The 20,234-nt window shown below is 31.4% G+C and overlaps 1 protein-coding gene and 1 long non-coding RNA gene across 2 annotated transcripts in view; one reads left to right on the top strand and one right to left on the bottom strand.

Annotated features, from left to right (window-relative positions):
• Positions 1-1,635: 1,635 nt before the first annotated feature.
• Positions 1,636-4,491, bottom strand: LOC133666323 (uncharacterized). Its single transcript, XR_009830352.1, has 2 exons — positions 2,837-4,491; positions 1,636-1,994 (listed from the first exon to the last, which is right to left on the bottom strand). It is a non-coding gene; the product is annotated as an uncharacterized LOC133666323 (long non-coding RNA).
• A 1,458-nt stretch (positions 4,492-5,949) lies between these two features.
• Positions 5,950-20,234, top strand: part of LOC107999704 (LON peptidase N-terminal domain and RING finger protein 3) — a 63,194-nt gene continuing 48,909 nt past the window's right edge. Inside the window, exon 1 of the mRNA XM_017059702.3 lies at positions 5,950-8,118. Coding sequence (XP_016915191.1) covers positions 7,548-8,118 — 571 coding nt within the window. The 5' untranslated portion in view covers positions 5,950-7,547. The remainder of the gene's footprint in view (positions 8,119-20,234) is intronic.

Genomic DNA, 20,234 nt, shown 5'->3' with positions numbered 1-20,234 from the left:
TAACATCTGAATTCGTTCGAAACTTCGACGTGTGCAAAGCTTCGTGAAATATCACGTTCCCGGCCAAAGTGTTTCGTCTACGTAACTATTGTTACGTCACAGCATCGAACTGCGTTAATTTTCACGAGAAACAAGCTTTTCTTAGAATTAAGCGATTCGAAACATGTTCCGTGTCACGTAAAATTATTTTTCATTGATTTTTACAGTATGTACAGTGTGAAATGTTAATATTCATCGATCAATATATAATTTTAAACATTTTAATTTTAAACATTTATCATAATTTCTTATTGAATAAATGTTGAATATATATTATTATTCCGCTTTATCGTTCTACTATTTTATTTGTTATTTTATTAATTCACATTTTGGTCTGCTTAATCTTTCACTGTTCTACTCATTCTGCTATATTTTGCGTCCAATAATTCATCCATCCACTCTCCTATTTTTATTATTCGTTTTACATATCCCACGTATATCTCCTTCTTTGTCATCGCGACGTTCGTTCTACGATATTTCTGTTCCTCCGCAAATGTCACGTTCAAAAGTCAATTAAAAATTCAAATTAATCTTTCCATGAAAAATTATATTTGAAGAATTAACTTCATCAACAAAAGTGATCAATGCATATTGATAGATTGATAGTCATGACTTTAACGCGTGCGAAATTTTCGACTCTACACGGTCGGTCTATGGCAACGCAATTATGTAAGGTGCGAATTCTATCTGAAATATATTACATAAGCTGCGCGTTGATTCTACGGGCCGTCGCGCGCACCGGTGTTCCCAGTACAACGAATTGTTTACCACTCCGAGAATAAAACTACGTTGCGTCGTTGACTCGATCACAGTTGAAAACCATATACATTTAACGTGGGACGACGCCACGCTCGATCTCGTGTTGCTCTGTTAATTCACGCTCATTCATTACATAAAGGCTCACCAGTATTTACCGCGTTCTTATTTTTAAGCATCGACGTGAGACACGATCAACAATGCCCTCTCCCGGCGGCGTCAAGCCGCATGGCGCTTTTCCTCGTGCTGCGGAGACAGTTGGTTATACGTCACGCGATGATAAATAGTGTTATGTAGTCGTTGAACTTGCCGCGTCATTAGGATTTCCCGACTTAGAATCGTTGTTGTAGCATCTGCTCGATAACACGATCGTCCGTTGATCTCTGAAATAGCATAGGTTCTTTTGATGTAAAAAATTTGGATTGTACAACGCGATATAACCTTTTTCGAATCGTGTTCCATTTTTGTATCAAAATCTCTCGTTAAAACAATCTCACTTGGAAATGAATCGGGAATGAAAATCCGTGATAGAAATGAATGTTTACGAATGTTTGATAGTTATGTTTCGAGTCGAATATCAAATAACAAGAAAACATCCTACAAGTGTTTTAAAAATGTCTTAAAAATATATTTTTAAAAGATAAATCGCTGTTATGAAACTTCAGTGGGAAAACTTATTTTAAATTTCAAATGAAGGACATGCAAATGCAACTTGATTACAAGGATTTTAAAAAGTGTATATTTAGAATCAATATGCAGAGAAGGAAATGTAAAGGAGAAAGAAGTTAAACCAGTCTTAAAGCTAATATTAATTACTTGAACTTAACCTCAAAACCAGTCTTTGTTTGCTTGTGCATATTTATTATTATTTTTTTTAATATACCTGTATAATACATTTGTATCATTTATCGAACGAAATAGAACAACATCCGTATAATTATTAGTATGAGTTACGCAAAATCGCGATATTGATTCAACAATCGCGAAGTTTATCTAGCTGGCAACGATTTTACAGGCGGATGGCTTTCCATGCTTGATCTAATAAGGTCTCCTCATGATAGATCGGTCGGCGGAGGAGACTTTATGTAACAGTTCCAAACATAGCCGTCCAGCGAGGCGACTTCTAGCCACATTTTTGCCAAGTGTTGCAATCTCGCCTCTCCGAAAGTCCATCAGTTGGACGGACATTCTCTCATTCACTGCGAAATATCCACGAATCTGGTTAACTAACGCGACTATTCCATAAATCGCGAGCAAATCGACGCTTGTAAATACGCCGCAAATGAGGCTCAATTGTGAAATCTCGTCGATGGATCATGAAATGATGCTGATCGAAAGTTTCGTGGCATGATTATGTCAGAGGATCAGTTATCTGAAGAAAAAAGCGTGGAAATGCTCGCTCAAGGAAATCTAATTAAACAAATATTGATACCGCAATATATTATATCCGTTATTTCTGTCCGTTCGAGATTAAAACTCGAGAGAAAGGAGGCGCGACGAGTAGCTCGGTTCATTATGATGAGGTGGGGAGAGAATGGGAAGGGGAGAGAATTTAATGGTTACAGCGGTTAAGCTTTTTAGCCAAGAATAATTAGACGCTTTGAAGAGGAATTGAACCTTTCGTGCTCTATTTTTTTGCGGGATCTTTTTATTATCACGATTATTTTTTTTTTTTCTAAGAGATTAAATAGAATGACTTTTTAATGAATAGTAAGATTTATAAGCGAAATTTAATACGATTTTTATCTTGTTTTTATTAATATTTCCGAATATATTTATTTTTAATATATCAATTGTTAAGAAGAAGCGAACGTTCGGTAATATGAAATGCAATTTCGCCCATGTAAGCTTTTTGATTGATAACGTTTTTGATAAGTTTTCTTGGAATAAAATTAATTTAATCAGAAAAATAAAATGTTTTTCGAGAAAAATGCGAAAATATGACGCTTCGCGAATTTTTGAAATTTTACGTTAAATATTAAATATTTCACGTTAATTTGTTATATTTCAGGATTAATAAATCGGTAAATATACAGTATACCTTTCAAAATTTCAACACAATAATTTCTTTCGTCGTAATCGCAAGAAATTTAGTAATCTATTCGTTCTTTCTTCTTATTCCATTATACCATTTTCACGAAACTTCACGTCATGAAACGATCGCAATGCGCGAAAGCAAGTGACGGTGCAGACAACGTGACGTAATCGTAGATCGCGTGGCTAGCGTTTCAAGCGTGGTCTAAGATTTCTAACAGTATTCGCGTGTATTTTCTCGATCGTCTCGAGGCATATTTTTTGTCCTTCTTGAATACCGCCAAAAGAAGTGGCCACGTGGCGTCTCCGTTATATGTACGCGGGTGTCTGCCGTGCGTAAACCATTTACGTAACGCCAAGATACGCCGTATTTCGATGATTAACAATTTGTTTTGCGATCGGCAAAGGTGACTCTTCGTACGACACAAATACCTTACGTAAGCCACCAGATAAATGCGTATATGCAAGCGGAGATTAAGTGTTCCGTTTTTCGAATTTTTCCGCAGACTTTTCGATTATTAAATCGAACACGAATATAAATCTACGATCTCGTTTATCAAAACAACCTTGCCGGTCAAGAATTGTGAAGTTGTGCGCGGAAATGATGAAATTGATAGATAAAGAGATAACAAGAATTTTTATTATTACAAAGAGTTTTAAATAATATACTTCGAAATGTCGAATTTTCTATAATTTTTAGATTAAATGTTGAAATTGAAATTCCGTTTTTGAATTAAATATATGTAAATTTTAATTTTAATTTTTATATTAAACATAGAGCTTATCTTCAAAATGATATAATTTGATATTGAACTGTATGATATTATTATAAGCATATGAAATTGAAAATGATATCGAATTTATTTTTATAATACAATATAAAAATATATAATACATATTAGATATCACACATATGTAAATAAATATTTATCTTAAAAACTGCATTGATTTTTACTCAACATCCATTGACACATATTTATTTATCGTTCGGATTGTTAACTTAATATGAATGTATGATAAATGATAGAATTCTATTTATCATTAATGAATGTAACTAATAATAGATTCTATACGTATGTGAGTGATTAATATTTTTCAAATCGCAGTATTTTTTTGTTTAAGAAAATAATCGAGCTTTATTCACGATATATTTGATATGATTCTGCTTCGCGAACGTGACGAAACTAGCTGATGACGTATTCGCATTTTTTTCTGTAAAAAAAAAAAAAAAATGGTGCGAGGAAATGGAGTCAATTAGGGTTACTAAACTATAGTTGTGAATTTTTACTGCAGAAAATTGAGAGTTTCTCTGTGTTCGTGTCGCAGTGTTTACGAGAAAAAGTGGGTAACGTAGGAGACCAGGTTTCATTAAGCGTAATTGCTGTTGTATTGCAAACAGAGGTAAAAGGTTTCATCTCGTTGAGACTATGTTTTTTACGAGCGTAGAAGATGATTGCAGAGATTCTACTTTGAAATTAATCCACGTTACGTAAATTTTTTATTGAAAAATATTTCTTTGCATATTAATATCTAATGACAACTATGGTAAATGTTCGTGATGTTCGTGTTTATCGACTGATATAGATGAATTAAAGAGTTTCAAAAATTCTAGATAAATCGAGATGTTCGTAATCTAATTCGTAACCTTCGATTATACGTATAGATAAGAATCACGCGTTTATTTATTTATCAAAAAAATTTTTTCGACATATTATTATTAAGACAATCCGAAATCCTCTTGAAATTTTGAAATCCGACGATTAGAAGATCACATTGATTTCCACGACCGTGTACAAAATATTTCATATCATTTGTATTAGATAATTATCGATATTTGTTTGCTAGCATATTCCGTTGATTTTAATGTCATTTACCACGAAATTTTAACGAAACGAAAACAATGTTATGTAATTGTAAACGACACACACCGGCGGTAGATACTATGCTTGCGAATTATTCCGTCCAATGATGGGGTCAGCTGCTTTTGTTTCGAAACATCAGGTGGCAGGCTGAACGAGCTAAGTAAATAGAATTCAGCACGATTGACGATCGTTGACAATGAAATATTTCTCGTACAACGAACCGAACATGACACCGCTACTTCGTCGAAAGTGAAACGTGAAATAAATGAAACTGGTTATCCACAAAGGAGACGATAATTAACGTGAAAATCCATTTATACGTCGATCATATAATGACGACGTGTAGAAATTAATAAGAAGATTTATCATCTAATAAATAGGTATTTATCGTGACAAGGATAACCGTGTATTACACGCAATTGCGTTGATATTCTTAAATATCGGCATAAATATTTGCGTTCTTTTGCTATAAAAAAAATTTTAATCCATCTGACTGACGTGTTACGATATTTTTCTATTTTTCTCTTCAGGTTAATGTGAATTTTAATACGACTTTCTGTTATTTTTATGGTTTTGAAATCTGAAAATTTCAAAAAATTAAACTTATTGATTGACATGTCCATGACAAATAGATTATAAAAATGGCTTAAGCTTAGTTCATAATTAAAAATATTAACTACACGTGGCTAATATGTTGATTATATATATATATATATATGTATATATTAGTACAACGATAATAATTAGTTGATATTTTCTTCCGTATATTTCGATATCATTACTAATGATATTTTGTTTTATTTTTTTTTTATTTTTTATTTTTTTATACATCAGCATTATTTGAGATATTACACTGAAAATATAAAAAAAAATTATCATCATTAGTATTTATAGAATAAATCAACACATTTTCTTTTGTAACGTCTATACAAATCGGAGATAAAACCAAAATAATCATTTTTTTAAGAATACGCGAATGTCATCAATTATATTATATAAATATAATACATACGCGCGCGAACCGAATCGTTTCGAGTGTTTCGGTTGCATCGCGCAAACGTGGTCACGAACGCGCGCGCATATGAGAAAGAAAGAGAAAGGAAGAGAGCAGTGCGTTTATAGCGCGTCTGCGTAGTCAACGGTCGGTGCACACTGACTCACGCACGATCACACAGCGAGGGGAGCAGCGCACGCAGGTCTGCTCTTGGTGCCGGGTAAAACGGAATACCACGACGTAGACCAAGTAACGTTACTGCTCATGCTCAGTAAGATTCCTAGAGCCCGGAGAGCCGAGGCTCGCCCGTGGAATAATTGATCCAATCGAAACTCGCCTCGCTCCCGCCACGTTTTGTGCACTGACGCGACGCTCTTTATGTAAGCTCCGCAATCGCGCATCCCGCTGCTTCGTCCACAGCTTTACCCGTAACGAAAAGATCCCGTATGTGTTCTGTGTCGTGTTTTTCTGCTTCGAATGTCTCTTTGACGAATTCATTTCTCGATACGGATGACCGAAACGAAAATAACGGACGAGCAACAACAAGTGTCCTGATTAAGTGGTTCACTACCCTTGCGTGTCGTCACCCTCGTCGAATCACAATCTGTTTTACCATATAATCTGCATCGAAAGTTCGTGTCACGTTCGTTCATTTAAGAAGGTTTCTACTTCAACGACTTTTAGGTTCGTTGGTGAAGCGCGGGTAGCTAAGAAACAGGACGCCGTTCGATACATTCGTATACTATGAAGACATGCTTCGAAAGAGCCTGTTGATATTTCCATGCAACGATGAACAATATTTCGATGATACATCACAATAAAGAATATTCAAAAAAGATTTTTCGATCTTTATTCGGATACGTGTTGAAGTGAGATTCAATTCGAAGAAATAAAAAGAATTATTTTGAAATAAAGTAACGAATTTACTGAGAAATAATGAATTCGTCCACACTGCTATACTTCGAATGATGCATTGCTCGGTCGATCGAAATATAAAAAAGCAGAGGCATCCTGATAAGGTTAAGAAGAGGGCAAGGGTTAAGCTGAACGGATCAAGGGGGATCTTCGTGGTGGCAGGATGATATTCCGTAGTAGGGGGTGTGGCTCGACGCGACGCCTACGTAGAACGTAGACCCGTGATATAGTACAGTTCGTGGTGGTATCACGAAACAGTTGGTGAGGTAGAGGCAGTGAAGAGTCGAAGGTGTATGTACCGCCACGCGGCGCTGTTGTCGCTATCGTTTGGTACCACCACGATTGCACCGACGCCACCACCACCACCACTGCTGTTGGCCACCCCTCGTCCGGTTTATGTTTCTGACAGTGGCCCGAGCGAGCGGTGACAGCCAAGCCAGCAGTCGTCAGTGCGTCGTCGTGCTGTACGTAGTGTTGTCTCTGCGTGGTGTGTATCGTGAATACTTTTACCGCGTGGCCGGCTAACTGTCAAGTGTGTGAACAATCAATCGACTTATCAAACTGTAGCTCTTCCGAGTTCGATATTGATAAATAGCTTGTCCGATAATCATTGCCTCTCAGTGTGTCAAGTATTTTTGTTGCACAAGGACGTGTTTTCCAGACAACCGATCGATACAATTGTTTTTTATCTTGAAGAAAGAAGAGAAAGAAATATATAAACGAGAGAAAAATCGCACGATTTTTGGAGTGATCCGATGAAGTAAAATGTGCATCGTTCTTAAATTTATCCTCTCGATATTATCGACCAGCGGATCGTTCCCATTTATCTCGCGATCAACGCTTATACGTAATCTTTCATAACATAAACGTACACGCGCCGTTTCTTCGAAAACTGATTTCGAACGTGCTTTGAAAGATTTCGGCATTTCAATATACGATCATTGAATATGACTGAGTTGGCAAAAGAAGCTTTCGCTTCGCGCAATTATCGCTTAGCTGTAGAAATGTACGAACGTAGTTTGAAGCAGCAAGCACCGAGTTTTGAGGTGCTCGTTGGCTATGGAGATTCCTTGGCCAAATGTGGACGTATCAGAGAGTCCATTGGTGTTTACTCGAAATGTTTAGCGGTAGGATCTGTGGCACCAGAGCGATTGAAACATCTGGCGAACGCTTTGTTGGATGAATTGTCTGGGGCTGCGACTACAACCATTAATTTTCGAAGAAAAATCGAAACGTCTTTCGCGTGTCCCTTGTGCGAGGGAACCCTGTGCCAACCAGTGACATCGAACTGCGGCCATACATATTGCAAAAATTGCGTGGAGCCGGGCAAAAGCTGTCGCGTGTGCGGGCAAAAAATCGTCACTGTGAGTGAGACGAATGTGCTAGTGCAGAGACTGGTGGAAAAGTGGTGGCCGCGAGAAGCAGAGGCCAGCAGAGCTAGACACGAGGGTGATATTCTGATGAAAGAGGGACACTTGGGTCAAGCCCTCGAAAGATACAATTTGGCGGTTCATCTTGGTGAGTGTTTCTTTTTTTTTATTTTTTTAATAATCTTATTGAAATTGAAAGTTTCATTTATCTTTTATTCGCGACATTTTATTTTGAAGAATTTTTTAAAAGATTAAAATTGATTAACTTGAATACTACTATTATAGTATTAAAGTTGAGCATCTTATGCGTTTATGTTTATGTTTTGTGTATTTATATATTTTAAAATTTTTATTTTAGATTTGAATATTCGATATTATTCATGTTTATACATTATATTCGATCATTTCGAAAATATTTATGTAGATTATGATTTATCGTAGGGAACTTTCCCCTAAGAGAAAACGATCACGAAGATTATGTTTAGTCATTGGATTAGTTTTATCTTGAGATACGTAAGATGATTTTTTTCTTTATTACCGTACAGAAAATGGCTTATGTACCCAGACGGAGTATATGTATACATTTTACGATTTAACCCCACGGTGTCGTCTCGATTTATCCTTTGTTTTCCTTTTTATACAACCAGTCGCAAAAATATATTTGCGTTTTAGAGAAAAGTTTATTCGTGCTACTAAATTCTCACCACAGATTACAAAGTAGTTACATAAAGATCATTACGAAACAGCGAATCCGGATAGCGTTACGAACCGCAGAAGATCGAATTAATTTGCATGTTCCGATTTCAAAGATAGCAAAGATGTACAAAAGAATACGATCGTTCTAAATTGATACAAATCTTTTTAATTTCTGATAGTATTAATGCGATACTTTTTACGAATCTGTTTAGGTTAAATTACATATTTAGTGATTTTGGTATCCTGCAGAGATGAATGACAAATTGTTTTCACGATAATGAATTTAAAATTATATGAATATTTATTTATGACGTTGCTTTTGTTGACGAAACAACATTGTGCTATTAATGGAAACGTTTCGAACTTTTTTTCGAAACTTTTATCGTATTTTCTAACGCTACTCTGATGTAATATAATCTATAATTACAGACGAAATATGCTTGAATTAAATTAGAATTAAATAACATTTTTATTTGTACATTCAAAATTAATATTATTTTTTGTTTTTGTTTATCGAAAATTATCGAAAATTACGCAAAAAGTTTAAGAAAAGAAGCAATATCTCAAAATAAAATTCAACCATTGACCCTGTCAACAAACCAAGATCAACCGGATGTTTTTTTCAAACATGACAAAATGAAGGCAGTATTTCATGAATGGTATTTCGTTTGCACACACTTCGATATTTACTACGTGCTCAATCTCTGGATAACATGTTGTGTTATTTGCCAGTCACAGAAAGGTTTTTTTCTGTTGCAGAAACGCGTTCCACGTTTTTACAAACAACGCCGTAAATCATATGCACTCGGTCGGTTCTCTTTGTCCCGCGCATGAGTTACTGGCATTTCACGTCTTCTCTTCGTCGTTTAAAGCTCATTAAGCATTCGAATTTCCAAAGAGCGGATTATATCTTTTTATATTCTCGACCGTTTCAAGTTTATTCTTTCATTTCGATACGTATGATACTCGAGGACTCGAGTGACAGAGATTCTAATAATCGATACGAAGTTAATAAAAATTGCGAAGAAAATTGCATAGAATTTTAAACATTTGTTTATTCCTTGAGAGAATAGTATTATTTATTGATAGTTTTTTTTTTTTTTAAAAAGATATATTTTTAACGCAGAATGCAGAAAATAGATAGAGAGTTACGAGTAGAATGAATCAGATGTCTAAAAATAAAATGAGAATAAGTTTGAACTGTCTTGAACTCTATAGTAAGAGAATATCGTATATAAAAGTGTTTAATTCTTTATATATATAAAATCTTATTCTTTTTAATAATCCTCGAATCTATAAATATAATTCAAACGACAAAATGATTTTTTCGAATATATCGACTGAAAAAAATTACGAACTTTTACGAAATTTTAATTAAAACGCAATGTTGAATTTTAAGAGATTAAGGGAGAAAAAAAAAACGAAGATAGAATTTTTCGAATAGATAATAACGAAGACACGTTTTATTCGCGATCCATTTCTCCTTACGAAGAATTTTTAAACTTCACGATCATATACCATACACGTACATACCACAGAACCTTCATCCAAGTTTTAGCGTGAGATAAAACACGGTCTGGACCCGGCAGGTAAAGCGATTTTCTGGATCCGACTCGAAAGAATAACTGAATCGATCGCATTCCTTCTCCCTCTTCGATGCATGTCGAGTGCACCGAACGAACTCGAGAGAGAGAGAGAGCGAGCGAGCGAGCGAGCGAGCAAGTGAGAGAGAGAGAGAGAGAGAGAGAGATGGTTGCGTTCGAATGCGAAGACGACCGACCACGTCGGTAAGTTCACGGCCAGTCTGAGTTGGTTCTTATATAACGCAGTTCGGGAGAAAGAGAGGAAGAAAGGGAGACGAGCAATGGCAGGACGAGTGAGAGGGAATGGCGAGAGGGCAGATTATTCCGAACCGGCCTGTTCGGTGGCACACGATGCATGCACAGTGAACACAAAGAGACTTTCTGCGGATAACTTCGCCATGGAGAATTTAGCGCATCGTGTACACATTAAATGATTACATTTGTGACAAATATGCGATTTCTCGTATCTGAAATGATTGGATAGCATTTTTGAAATTTCTTACAGTGCAAGTATATGCGGATGTTGTTGTATCGATTGAATTGATTATAATTTTGGATAATATGAATATTTTGATATGATGGTAGTGGATGTATAATTGATGATAGTAAGAAAATATATATCGTATAAAAAAATTATCTCTTATTAAAATTAAATGTTACAAAATTTCGAAATGTTAAAAAATTAACGCGTTAAATGAACTGTATCTTGCAATTCATATTCATTCTATTATTTTTTCTCAAAATATAAATGTTTGAGTAGTATCAAGAACACACTGCATTTTTGACATTAATATTTATATCGATTTTGTTAATTTTATAATTTATTCATATTATAACATTTTACAAAATATTATTTTTGAACTATTTGAAATTGCTATTCAATAGCATTTGCAAGATAATATTACGATTACTTTTTCTCTTTATGGATTATGATTCTGGAATTATAGCATCTTAAATAATATTCTATCTTTTCTATTTCTTGTATTATTTTCTATCTTATATCTTATCTCTATGATTCTTTGAAAAAATTTTCAAATATTTTTTCGTAATATACGTGAACAATATAAATTTATTATTTTTTTCAATTCATTGGTATTCTTAAATTTTAATAAAAATCTAAAAATCAAAATCATATTTTTTTTGTTTTTTTTTTATTATTTTGAGTATTTATTATTATTTTGAAGAGGTAAGAAAAATCCTCTATAAGTAGCTTTGATAATTGGTTTGACAAAAAGAATCATGTAGACAGTGGAAAGATATAAATTCTTATCACAAATTGCGTGTTATATAAAAGTTTATACATTAAAAATTTACCAAATAAAGCTTATATAATTAGTATTATATAACGATATTATCTATTTTGTTTACGAATAGATGAAATAGCTACGAGATAATTGTTACCTTTCTCATTTAAGTTGAGTTAAGTTAGGTTAAGTTAGACAAACAAATTTTAAAACCATAAATTTTAATATTTTATCTTATGCACATTTATGCATTTAAACAAAATTTAAATATACAAAAATCTTTAGAATACACACAAAAAGACACAAAATATGCAAAATATATTAAATTATCGCGATATTCGATAAATAATATGAATCTTCATTCATTTAAATTTCTTTAATTTTATATATATATAATAAAAATTTAATTTTATCTGAAAAACGGCACTTTGTTTAATCACTTTTCGAAACGAAATTTTTAATGTAATCTTTTAAATTATAAAAACAAAAAAACGAAATATTTGAACGTGAGTTGAAAAAAAAGTTGAAACAGAGTGTAGCAACATATCTTGATCGCGCATTTTCTCACGGTGATACTTCAACCTAACCTATGTTTTCTTCTCTCTACCGATACCGTTGGCGAATGATTACCAAGAACAATGACGCGTAGCCGCGATAACACGTAATCCATGACTAATCGTCCTTGTCGAGATCGTCCTCGTTATCTTCGTCATCGCTGATTACGTTTTACGTAAAAGGCTCCCGTACCACGTTACATACGCATAAAAATATGAACCGTAACTGATTGAATCGCGCATTCAAGTAAAGTGCAGTCGATAACGTAGAGATAAAAGATTTTCAATAATTAAAAAATATATATATTTTTTTTATCTTTTTACACGATATATGATATAAATATTGATCGTGATATTAAAATCTGGATTTTTTTTAACATGTTAACTGTATTTGTATTTGTATTTTTAAAAGCGTATATATAATTTGTTTCGCAGAAATGAAGAAATGATAAATATAATTATCGTACAGGGTTAATAAGTTAAATTTGATGCGAGGAAATTTTTAATATATTCTTTTTTTATTTATAAATTTTGAAAGATTGAAATTTTAAAAACAAAATCTGTATCAAATTTTAAATAATAATCTTTGATTTATTATTAAGTGACGATTATTTTTGCAATTTTTTAAGGAAAAAGAAGAAATTATTCTTGCAAGATGGAGCAGAATGTCGTTTCTCTTTTTTCTTTCTCGTTTTTATATGTATTTTAATAGATGTCTAACCGTTATGTATTATAGCGTGTGCATTATAATCAACGATTATACTGAATGCTTTGGTGTTTTAAAAATGCAACGAGTATACTTGTGTCCGATGAATCACTATGGTTTTTTCTCTCCCTTTTAAGAACAAACAATTATCATAAATTACTATCGTATAATGTTTTTTTTCCCCTTGAAGAAATAACATTTAAATGCAGTCATTGTTTTGTGCATTTACCAAGAGCAATTTAGCCTGATGAGCATGTATATTATTTTTCGATTTTGTTTTATGAAAATTATCTTTATAAATGAAATTTATTGTTTACAAAAAAAAATGCATTTATCTGTATATTCTCTTCTTAATTCTTATTCTAACTAAATCTTTTTGATCCATTCGATCATGTATATTATAAAAATTGTGAAATAAAGAATTTTTAATAAGTATTTATCATCAATATTTTTCTGAAAATTAAAAGAGACAATCTTTAATAATATAACATTCACGATATTGAAGGTAGAAGAAATTTTCATTTACAAATCTCACTTTTTCACAAATACTTTGTGAATTGACTATAACTGGATACAATAGATACTATAAAAATGTATAATTCTAATTAAATCTCAATAACATTTATAGCTATCTATATATTGCTCAGCTAAAAATAAAATAACATTGTACAATTTCTATCGCAAAAGTAACAACAAATCTTTCTTAAATTATCCAATATAATCAATTTTCATTTTTTTTTTGAAAATTAATTTAGAAAAATAAATAAAAACGCTCAATTTTAAATCCAATCTATCATTAATTTTGCTAAACTTCAACAACAATTACTGCTATCAACAAAATATCGTTGCTTTCATTAATTATCACTTTTATCGTATACTTATTTTTTTATTACAAAATTAACAACAAATTTTTCCCAAATTATCCAATATAACATAATTCTCAAGACAATTTAATAAACTCTTCACGAATTAAATTTAAAAAAATAAATAAAATTTAATCAATTTATGCAATTATATGCAAGTATTTATTTCAAGTGATGGTGTCAAGTTAGAAACATGCGTTCTATAAAAAGAGGTTTCCATGAGCGCGTCGAACCACTGATATCGAACACCGTGCAACATATGCGCTATTAATTTATTCTCGAGGCTAATGGCCATGCACTGGACACGGGCCGGTGCGCGGTCGGTAATATCGAAATTACGTAAGCACAAGAACTAAATTTAAAAGAAACAAAAATGAGTGATTGGCCATCTGCGGCGTCTATATCGAACGCTTGTTTGCCTGGTTGCACCTGCATCGTCCACCTGCCCTTTGAACCAATTATGAGCTTTAATTTCTCCTCCAAGATCCTCCTCCATTTTTTCCATAATTTCTTCTCCATTCGAACGCAGAAGGATGTTTGATCGAATTCTCGCTTCCGTTTTTGATTTAACGAATGGATTATGAATTTTTATTTACGAATTGAAATTTTACGCGATCGAATCAATTTTGATTGAATTTTGATTATCGATGAATAGACAGATATAGACAAATATGAACAAATTGAAATAGGCAAATAAAATTAAAGATTTGTAATGAATAAATTGCGTATTATCTTTATTAAATATTTTTCTATGTCAATAATTAGAATAGTCTTATTTATTTTACAATTTTAATTAAGATTTTAATAAATATTAATAAATATAAATATATTTTCGTTATTAAAGTTTCAAATAGTATAATTACTTAATATTCTATAAATGCAAATTTTTATCTAATGAATCATCTTCAATTATCTAATATTTGATATTTAAAATATCCCTAGAATCTAGTAATTCCATGACTCTGCTCAAAGAAACTTAACCTCTTAAGCCACGGTTCAAGTCGCAACACGGTACATTTGCATATACTTTTAATCGAGAAACCTAATTACTATTTACATTTCATTGAAAGAAAAAAAGAATAATTTTCCAAAGTTTGTGGATCAATCAATTGCATACAAAATTTTTTACAATCATTTCCATTGCAAATCCTTTTCTTTTATTCTTGCATGAATAAGTTGACATTATTTTTCATCGGCCGCGATAATATTGATCGATTGTTAAATCGAGAAAAAGTGATTTGTGTATTTCAAGAAAACTGTGTACATAACGAAAAGCCTTTATCGAGCGTGAGCATTGTCTTGCGAGTATTTTCGAATCGTGGTATCCCATTTCTGCAAAGTGTGCTATAATTATCGTCAGAATTGAAACTGCACTTTATGTAGTGCGTGCTCGTGCCATGTTCGTTGACAAACGTGAAATACGAAGAAAAGATTTATGTTGTTTTTCACGAGAAGATATGGAATACTTGGTGTGCCAAGAAATGTGAAATGTGAAAATTTTTGAAAATATAAAACATTTGTATCAGGAAATGGATGAAATGTGAAGAAAATTTTTAGAAATGTGAAATATTTGTGTGTTAAGAAATGGATGAAACATGAAGATAATTCTTAAAAATGTGAAATATGATATAACAAGAATTAGATGAAATTTGAAGACAATTCTAAAAATATAGAATATTAATGTGTTAGAAAATGGATGAAATATGAAAGAAATTTTTATAAATATGAAATATTTAATTTGCTAAAAAATGGATAAAATATAATAAAAAAATGAAGATATAATATAAAATTTTATAATAATAAAGAAAGATTTTAGAAAATGTAAAATATGATAAAATGTGAGTAAAAAAATGAATCAGAAATATAAATAATAGGGATTATGTTTCTTTTAAATAAATAGAGATAAAAATTAAATAAGTGGGATGGTAATGGTAGATGATATTGCTAAATTCAGATTTTATTTTCAAAACAGACAATTATTTAAAGAATGATAGCAACAAGACTTAAGATTACTTTCAGAATAATAACAATAATGTTGATTAGTTTGACAGAATAAAATATATAAGAAAATAATGAATATGATAAGAAAAAAATCAATAGTAATATAATTTATATATCATGTGTTTCATTACAAATAAAACATTTTTCAGAATTTGTTATAAAATAATTTCTGACGCGTCATATTTACTAAAATAAATTCTATCAATGTAAGTAAGATTAATAATAAAACACGATTATTTACATTAATGATAAATTAAATCGATTATCAAGCCTATCTCGAGAAATCTATTTAAAAAAATCACATTTTCAATTCCACTTGAAAACAAGTTAACGATTTCAGTTATCAAAATATTTCCATTCTCATTAATTATTAATTATCTATTCATTATATTACTTACATTAATAACAGAAATGAATTATGAATTTTATCGAGTTCTGTATATAAAAATTTTTTCTTCGAATTAAATTTCAGTGTAATTTTATTTCATGTACAAAGTAGCATGTCCATTATTCGCTAATCCTTCCATTTAATTCCTCGTATTCAACATCGAGTACCAAGTTCGTTTTCGCGACATACAATCTCCAGCACAATTCACTCATTCCTCCATTTACTCGCGCCTTCTGTGGAAAGCACGAATCGCGTTCGAGGCTCAATTTCACGCGTTTCTTCGCTCCAGTTCCCCGCTCTTTACGACCGTTTCTCACAATACCAAGCGCAAGAAGATCGCCGAGTAAACTCGGCGTACGTAGATCCGCCTATTCCATTTCAGAAGTATACATACATACATATACATATATATACATATATACATACATCAAGGCGAGTTGAGAAACAGGATAATGAATTTTTTCGATCTTTACATTTTTTGAAAAGTGAATTAAACATAAATAAATTTAAGTTCAAGAGGTTACTAAGAATTTTCACGTTATGTAAAATAATAGATAATAAAATATCGAAATGAAATTTATCAATTTGCAAACACTTGTTTATCTCGTAACGTGAAGAGAAGCAAGGAAAATAAAGCGAATTTATTAATGACATTGAATATGATTTTTACAGTTGAAAATTATTATGTATTAGAAAAAAATTATGTAATTATAGAATTATTATATCAAATTATAGAATTAATTATAAATATTATTTAAACTGGAAAATGACGATATGATAACTTGGCCATTTGCCCATATATCGCTCATTTGCTTCAATAACGATCAGATTGCGACATTTATGTAAAATTTGAAAATACGAAAATTTACGGAATATACAAAAGATACGAAATATCAAAAATATCCAAATATTACGATATTCAAGAAGTAAAACAAATATTTGTTTAAACTCTATTTCCATTAATTCACAAAAATTTGAATCGCATAAAAGTCTAATAATGATGTAACACAAAAATCTAAGATTTCAAATTGAAAAGCAAATTTATTAAAATTCAATCAATAAAAAATATAGAAGAATACAATTATTTCTATAATTTGTAATTTATTGCATTATTGCAATGATACGTACAAACAATATGCAAGATATTTTGAACGCAAAAACTCAATGACGCATTAAGTAAATCGAGAGTCCACGTAAACAAATCAGTACGCCCAAAGTTGTTATAATAAGTGACTCGTCTCCGTCATTCAGCGATATAATTCATGATTCTTTCTACAGTGTGTCCGATTTATATGTGAACAATAAAATATCTTGAAAAATACAAGTGATACGAAAAAACGTTTCAGATAAAAAAGTTATTTGATATAAAGAGATACATTATGCAGAGATATAGTTATTAATAATTTTTTTGTGGGTATTAATGTATAAAGATCATGCGAAAATTAATTTTTAAATAGAATTATATAATTTTTATTTCACTAACCGATTTGTTATTTCTTATAAAAAACTAAGCTATTTATAATATAATAATATATATATAAATAATAATAAAATATAATAATAAATAATAAATAATATATAAAATATACATAAAATATATATAAAATAAAATAATAAATATATATATATATTTAAAAAATCTTTTAGTTTAAAAAATATTGTAAGTTGTAATTTACTTAGCTCGTATGAAAAACAAGGAAAGGATGAACAATGGAATATTGCTGCCTTTTATATGGTTTTTGAACATTAAATCACAATATCTTTTAAATTAAAGATTTTTCGACGTAAATAGCTTTGTAATATATAACTACACTGATTATTATAATAAAAGTCACAAACTTTCATTTGAGAAATTAAACCTATTCATATCTTCATATAACCTCTATTTACAAAGAAACTATTAACACTACATTAATGTACTGTTCACGTTAAGAAGTTGGCAAACAAAATGGCAAAAGGATCTTCAATTGCCTGGCCATGCTACTAACCCTGCCATTATTGACAGTAGTAGGATCTTTATAAACTATGAAGACACACTTCGCCAATAATTAACATTCTGTTTATGGAATAATTTTATACTATTTTGAAATCATTGTCACTGCATCGTTTTTCTTCATTCGGTATATTTATTTTTCTTTCCTTCGTTACACAATTCGATTATAAATCTGACTATTTCAATTATGAGAATACGCATAAAGTAATACTTTTACCTACCGCTGAAAAGAAATTTCTTAAGACGGCGCAGAGGCAAGAGGGGTCTTCGCTTGGTCAGTCTATCCCCACTCTTGATCCTTTCTTGATTCTTTTAGAGGTTACGTTCAATTTAATATCATGCGCTATAAATTTCCTTGAATATTCAAAAATAGAAGAATTCTATTATAATAAATAAAATTATAATTAAATTATTTTCAATTATAAAATTATGTAAGAGATTGCATCTTATCGTTTTAATAGATTTTATTGCTATTTTCTGTCATAAATGCGCGTGAAATAGATGGCTTTTTTCTCACTCTAATTTTTCTCGTAGCTTTTATTTTCAAGAATACGTGTATCAAATACTGAGACAATGATACTTTCTTACCGTTTTCTCATAAACGAACAATGTATTTCCATAAAATCAAATAATATTTCTCTCAACTATTTTTTCGTATCGTTCATATTTTTCTTTATTTTATTTCAATGTTTCATTCCCACATCTATTCTTTTCTTCATCGAACGATTCGATCATATCACGCAGAACTATTTCTGCCAATTACAAAAATACACGAATAGAATATTATCGGATAGTGGAGCGATATTATCCATAATTTTCTGCACGTCATCTTCTCTACTACGAATAGTGTCTTCCTATATCAAATAATTTTTTGTCTCGAACATTTTTTCGCGTCGTTCATCATATTTTTTCGAGATGTTTTATTTCACAGATAAAGCAGACACAGTGTGTACGACGATACAGCTATGTATCCACGCGTTCCATTGGCGGCGTGGTTGGAGGCACGCGGAACTTGATCGCGGCGCGTGTATGGACCCATGCCAAATTCGGCACGCTTTGCTCCATCTTACCTTTATCTCTCAGTTGGAAAGGCGGTGGCCGCGAATTCTAAAGAGCGCCAGGGACCAAGGACACAGCCGTTCGGTGTTCAAGTGATTCGCAAACAGAGCAAACAGACACAGCTGTGTCAGGGCCACGGCATCAAAACTGTGTGGATACAATGCACGGATACAATGGAAATAGGGGCTCGCGAATTTTGTGATCGAGATGATGTATTATAATTGATAATTGGATTAGCCGTTTCCTCTAATTTCGATTATATTGCTGTAATTTGCTTTTTGAAAAACGATATTATATTTCGATTAAATTAATCGGTCTTTTCACTTTTCAAATATTTGAATCGTTATATTTTCTTTAACTCTTCGAATGAAAATTATTCTCGAAATCAAATCGAAGTATCAACATTATAACTATCTTTCTGTGATATCTTTTTTATGTATATAAATTAATGCCATAAAAATAAATAGATAATAATAAAGGTAATTGCAGTTCTCGATATATTACAAAATTAATTTTCATTTTTTTCAATAATCGTAAAACGAAAAATATAAAATTTTTGATGAATTTAATTGTTCTTTAGTAACCATTAAGAATTATTTCATTCGACATGAAAAAAATATAATTGTTAATTAATTCAAATCTGACCTTTTCACGAAATAAAAATAAACATTTTAAAAATCTATCAAATTAATCATTCTTCGATTCTTCAGTCACCATTCTTCAATCAAATTACTGCCACATTGAATTGAAAATCTCTCAACATGATTATAAGTATTATTCTACATTCCATGCTCCGTATTTCAAGAAATAGATTTGCACGAAAATATCGTGCACGATATACGAAAAGTGACTCGTTCCTTCGTAGAACATATTTTCGTGGTACACTCACAGTCGAACACATGTGAAAATACGATCTGACTCATTTGATTTTCCTAATGAAATGTTCACGATACGACGACAGCTTACGTAAATATATCCATGTAATTGATACGCGCATAATTTCTTTCATCGTTCAAACGTTCCGTATGCCCTTAGCTATACGTAATGCGCTTACTCTTACAGCGGAAAAATAATTTTTCTACGTAAAGCTTCGCTTCGCTTATCTTCGGTCCCGTAAATATAATAATTATCTTATAAATAATTTGAGAAAATTATCGAGTATTTCCAAAATATTTCT

The sequence above is a fragment of the Apis cerana genome, linkage group LG6 (assembly GCF_029169275.1).
Source record: "Apis cerana isolate GH-2021 linkage group LG6, AcerK_1.0, whole genome shotgun sequence".
In the NCBI taxonomy this organism is placed as follows: domain Eukaryota; kingdom Metazoa; phylum Arthropoda; class Insecta; order Hymenoptera; family Apidae; genus Apis; species Apis cerana.
This window is presented reverse-complemented; position numbering and strand designations above follow the sequence as displayed.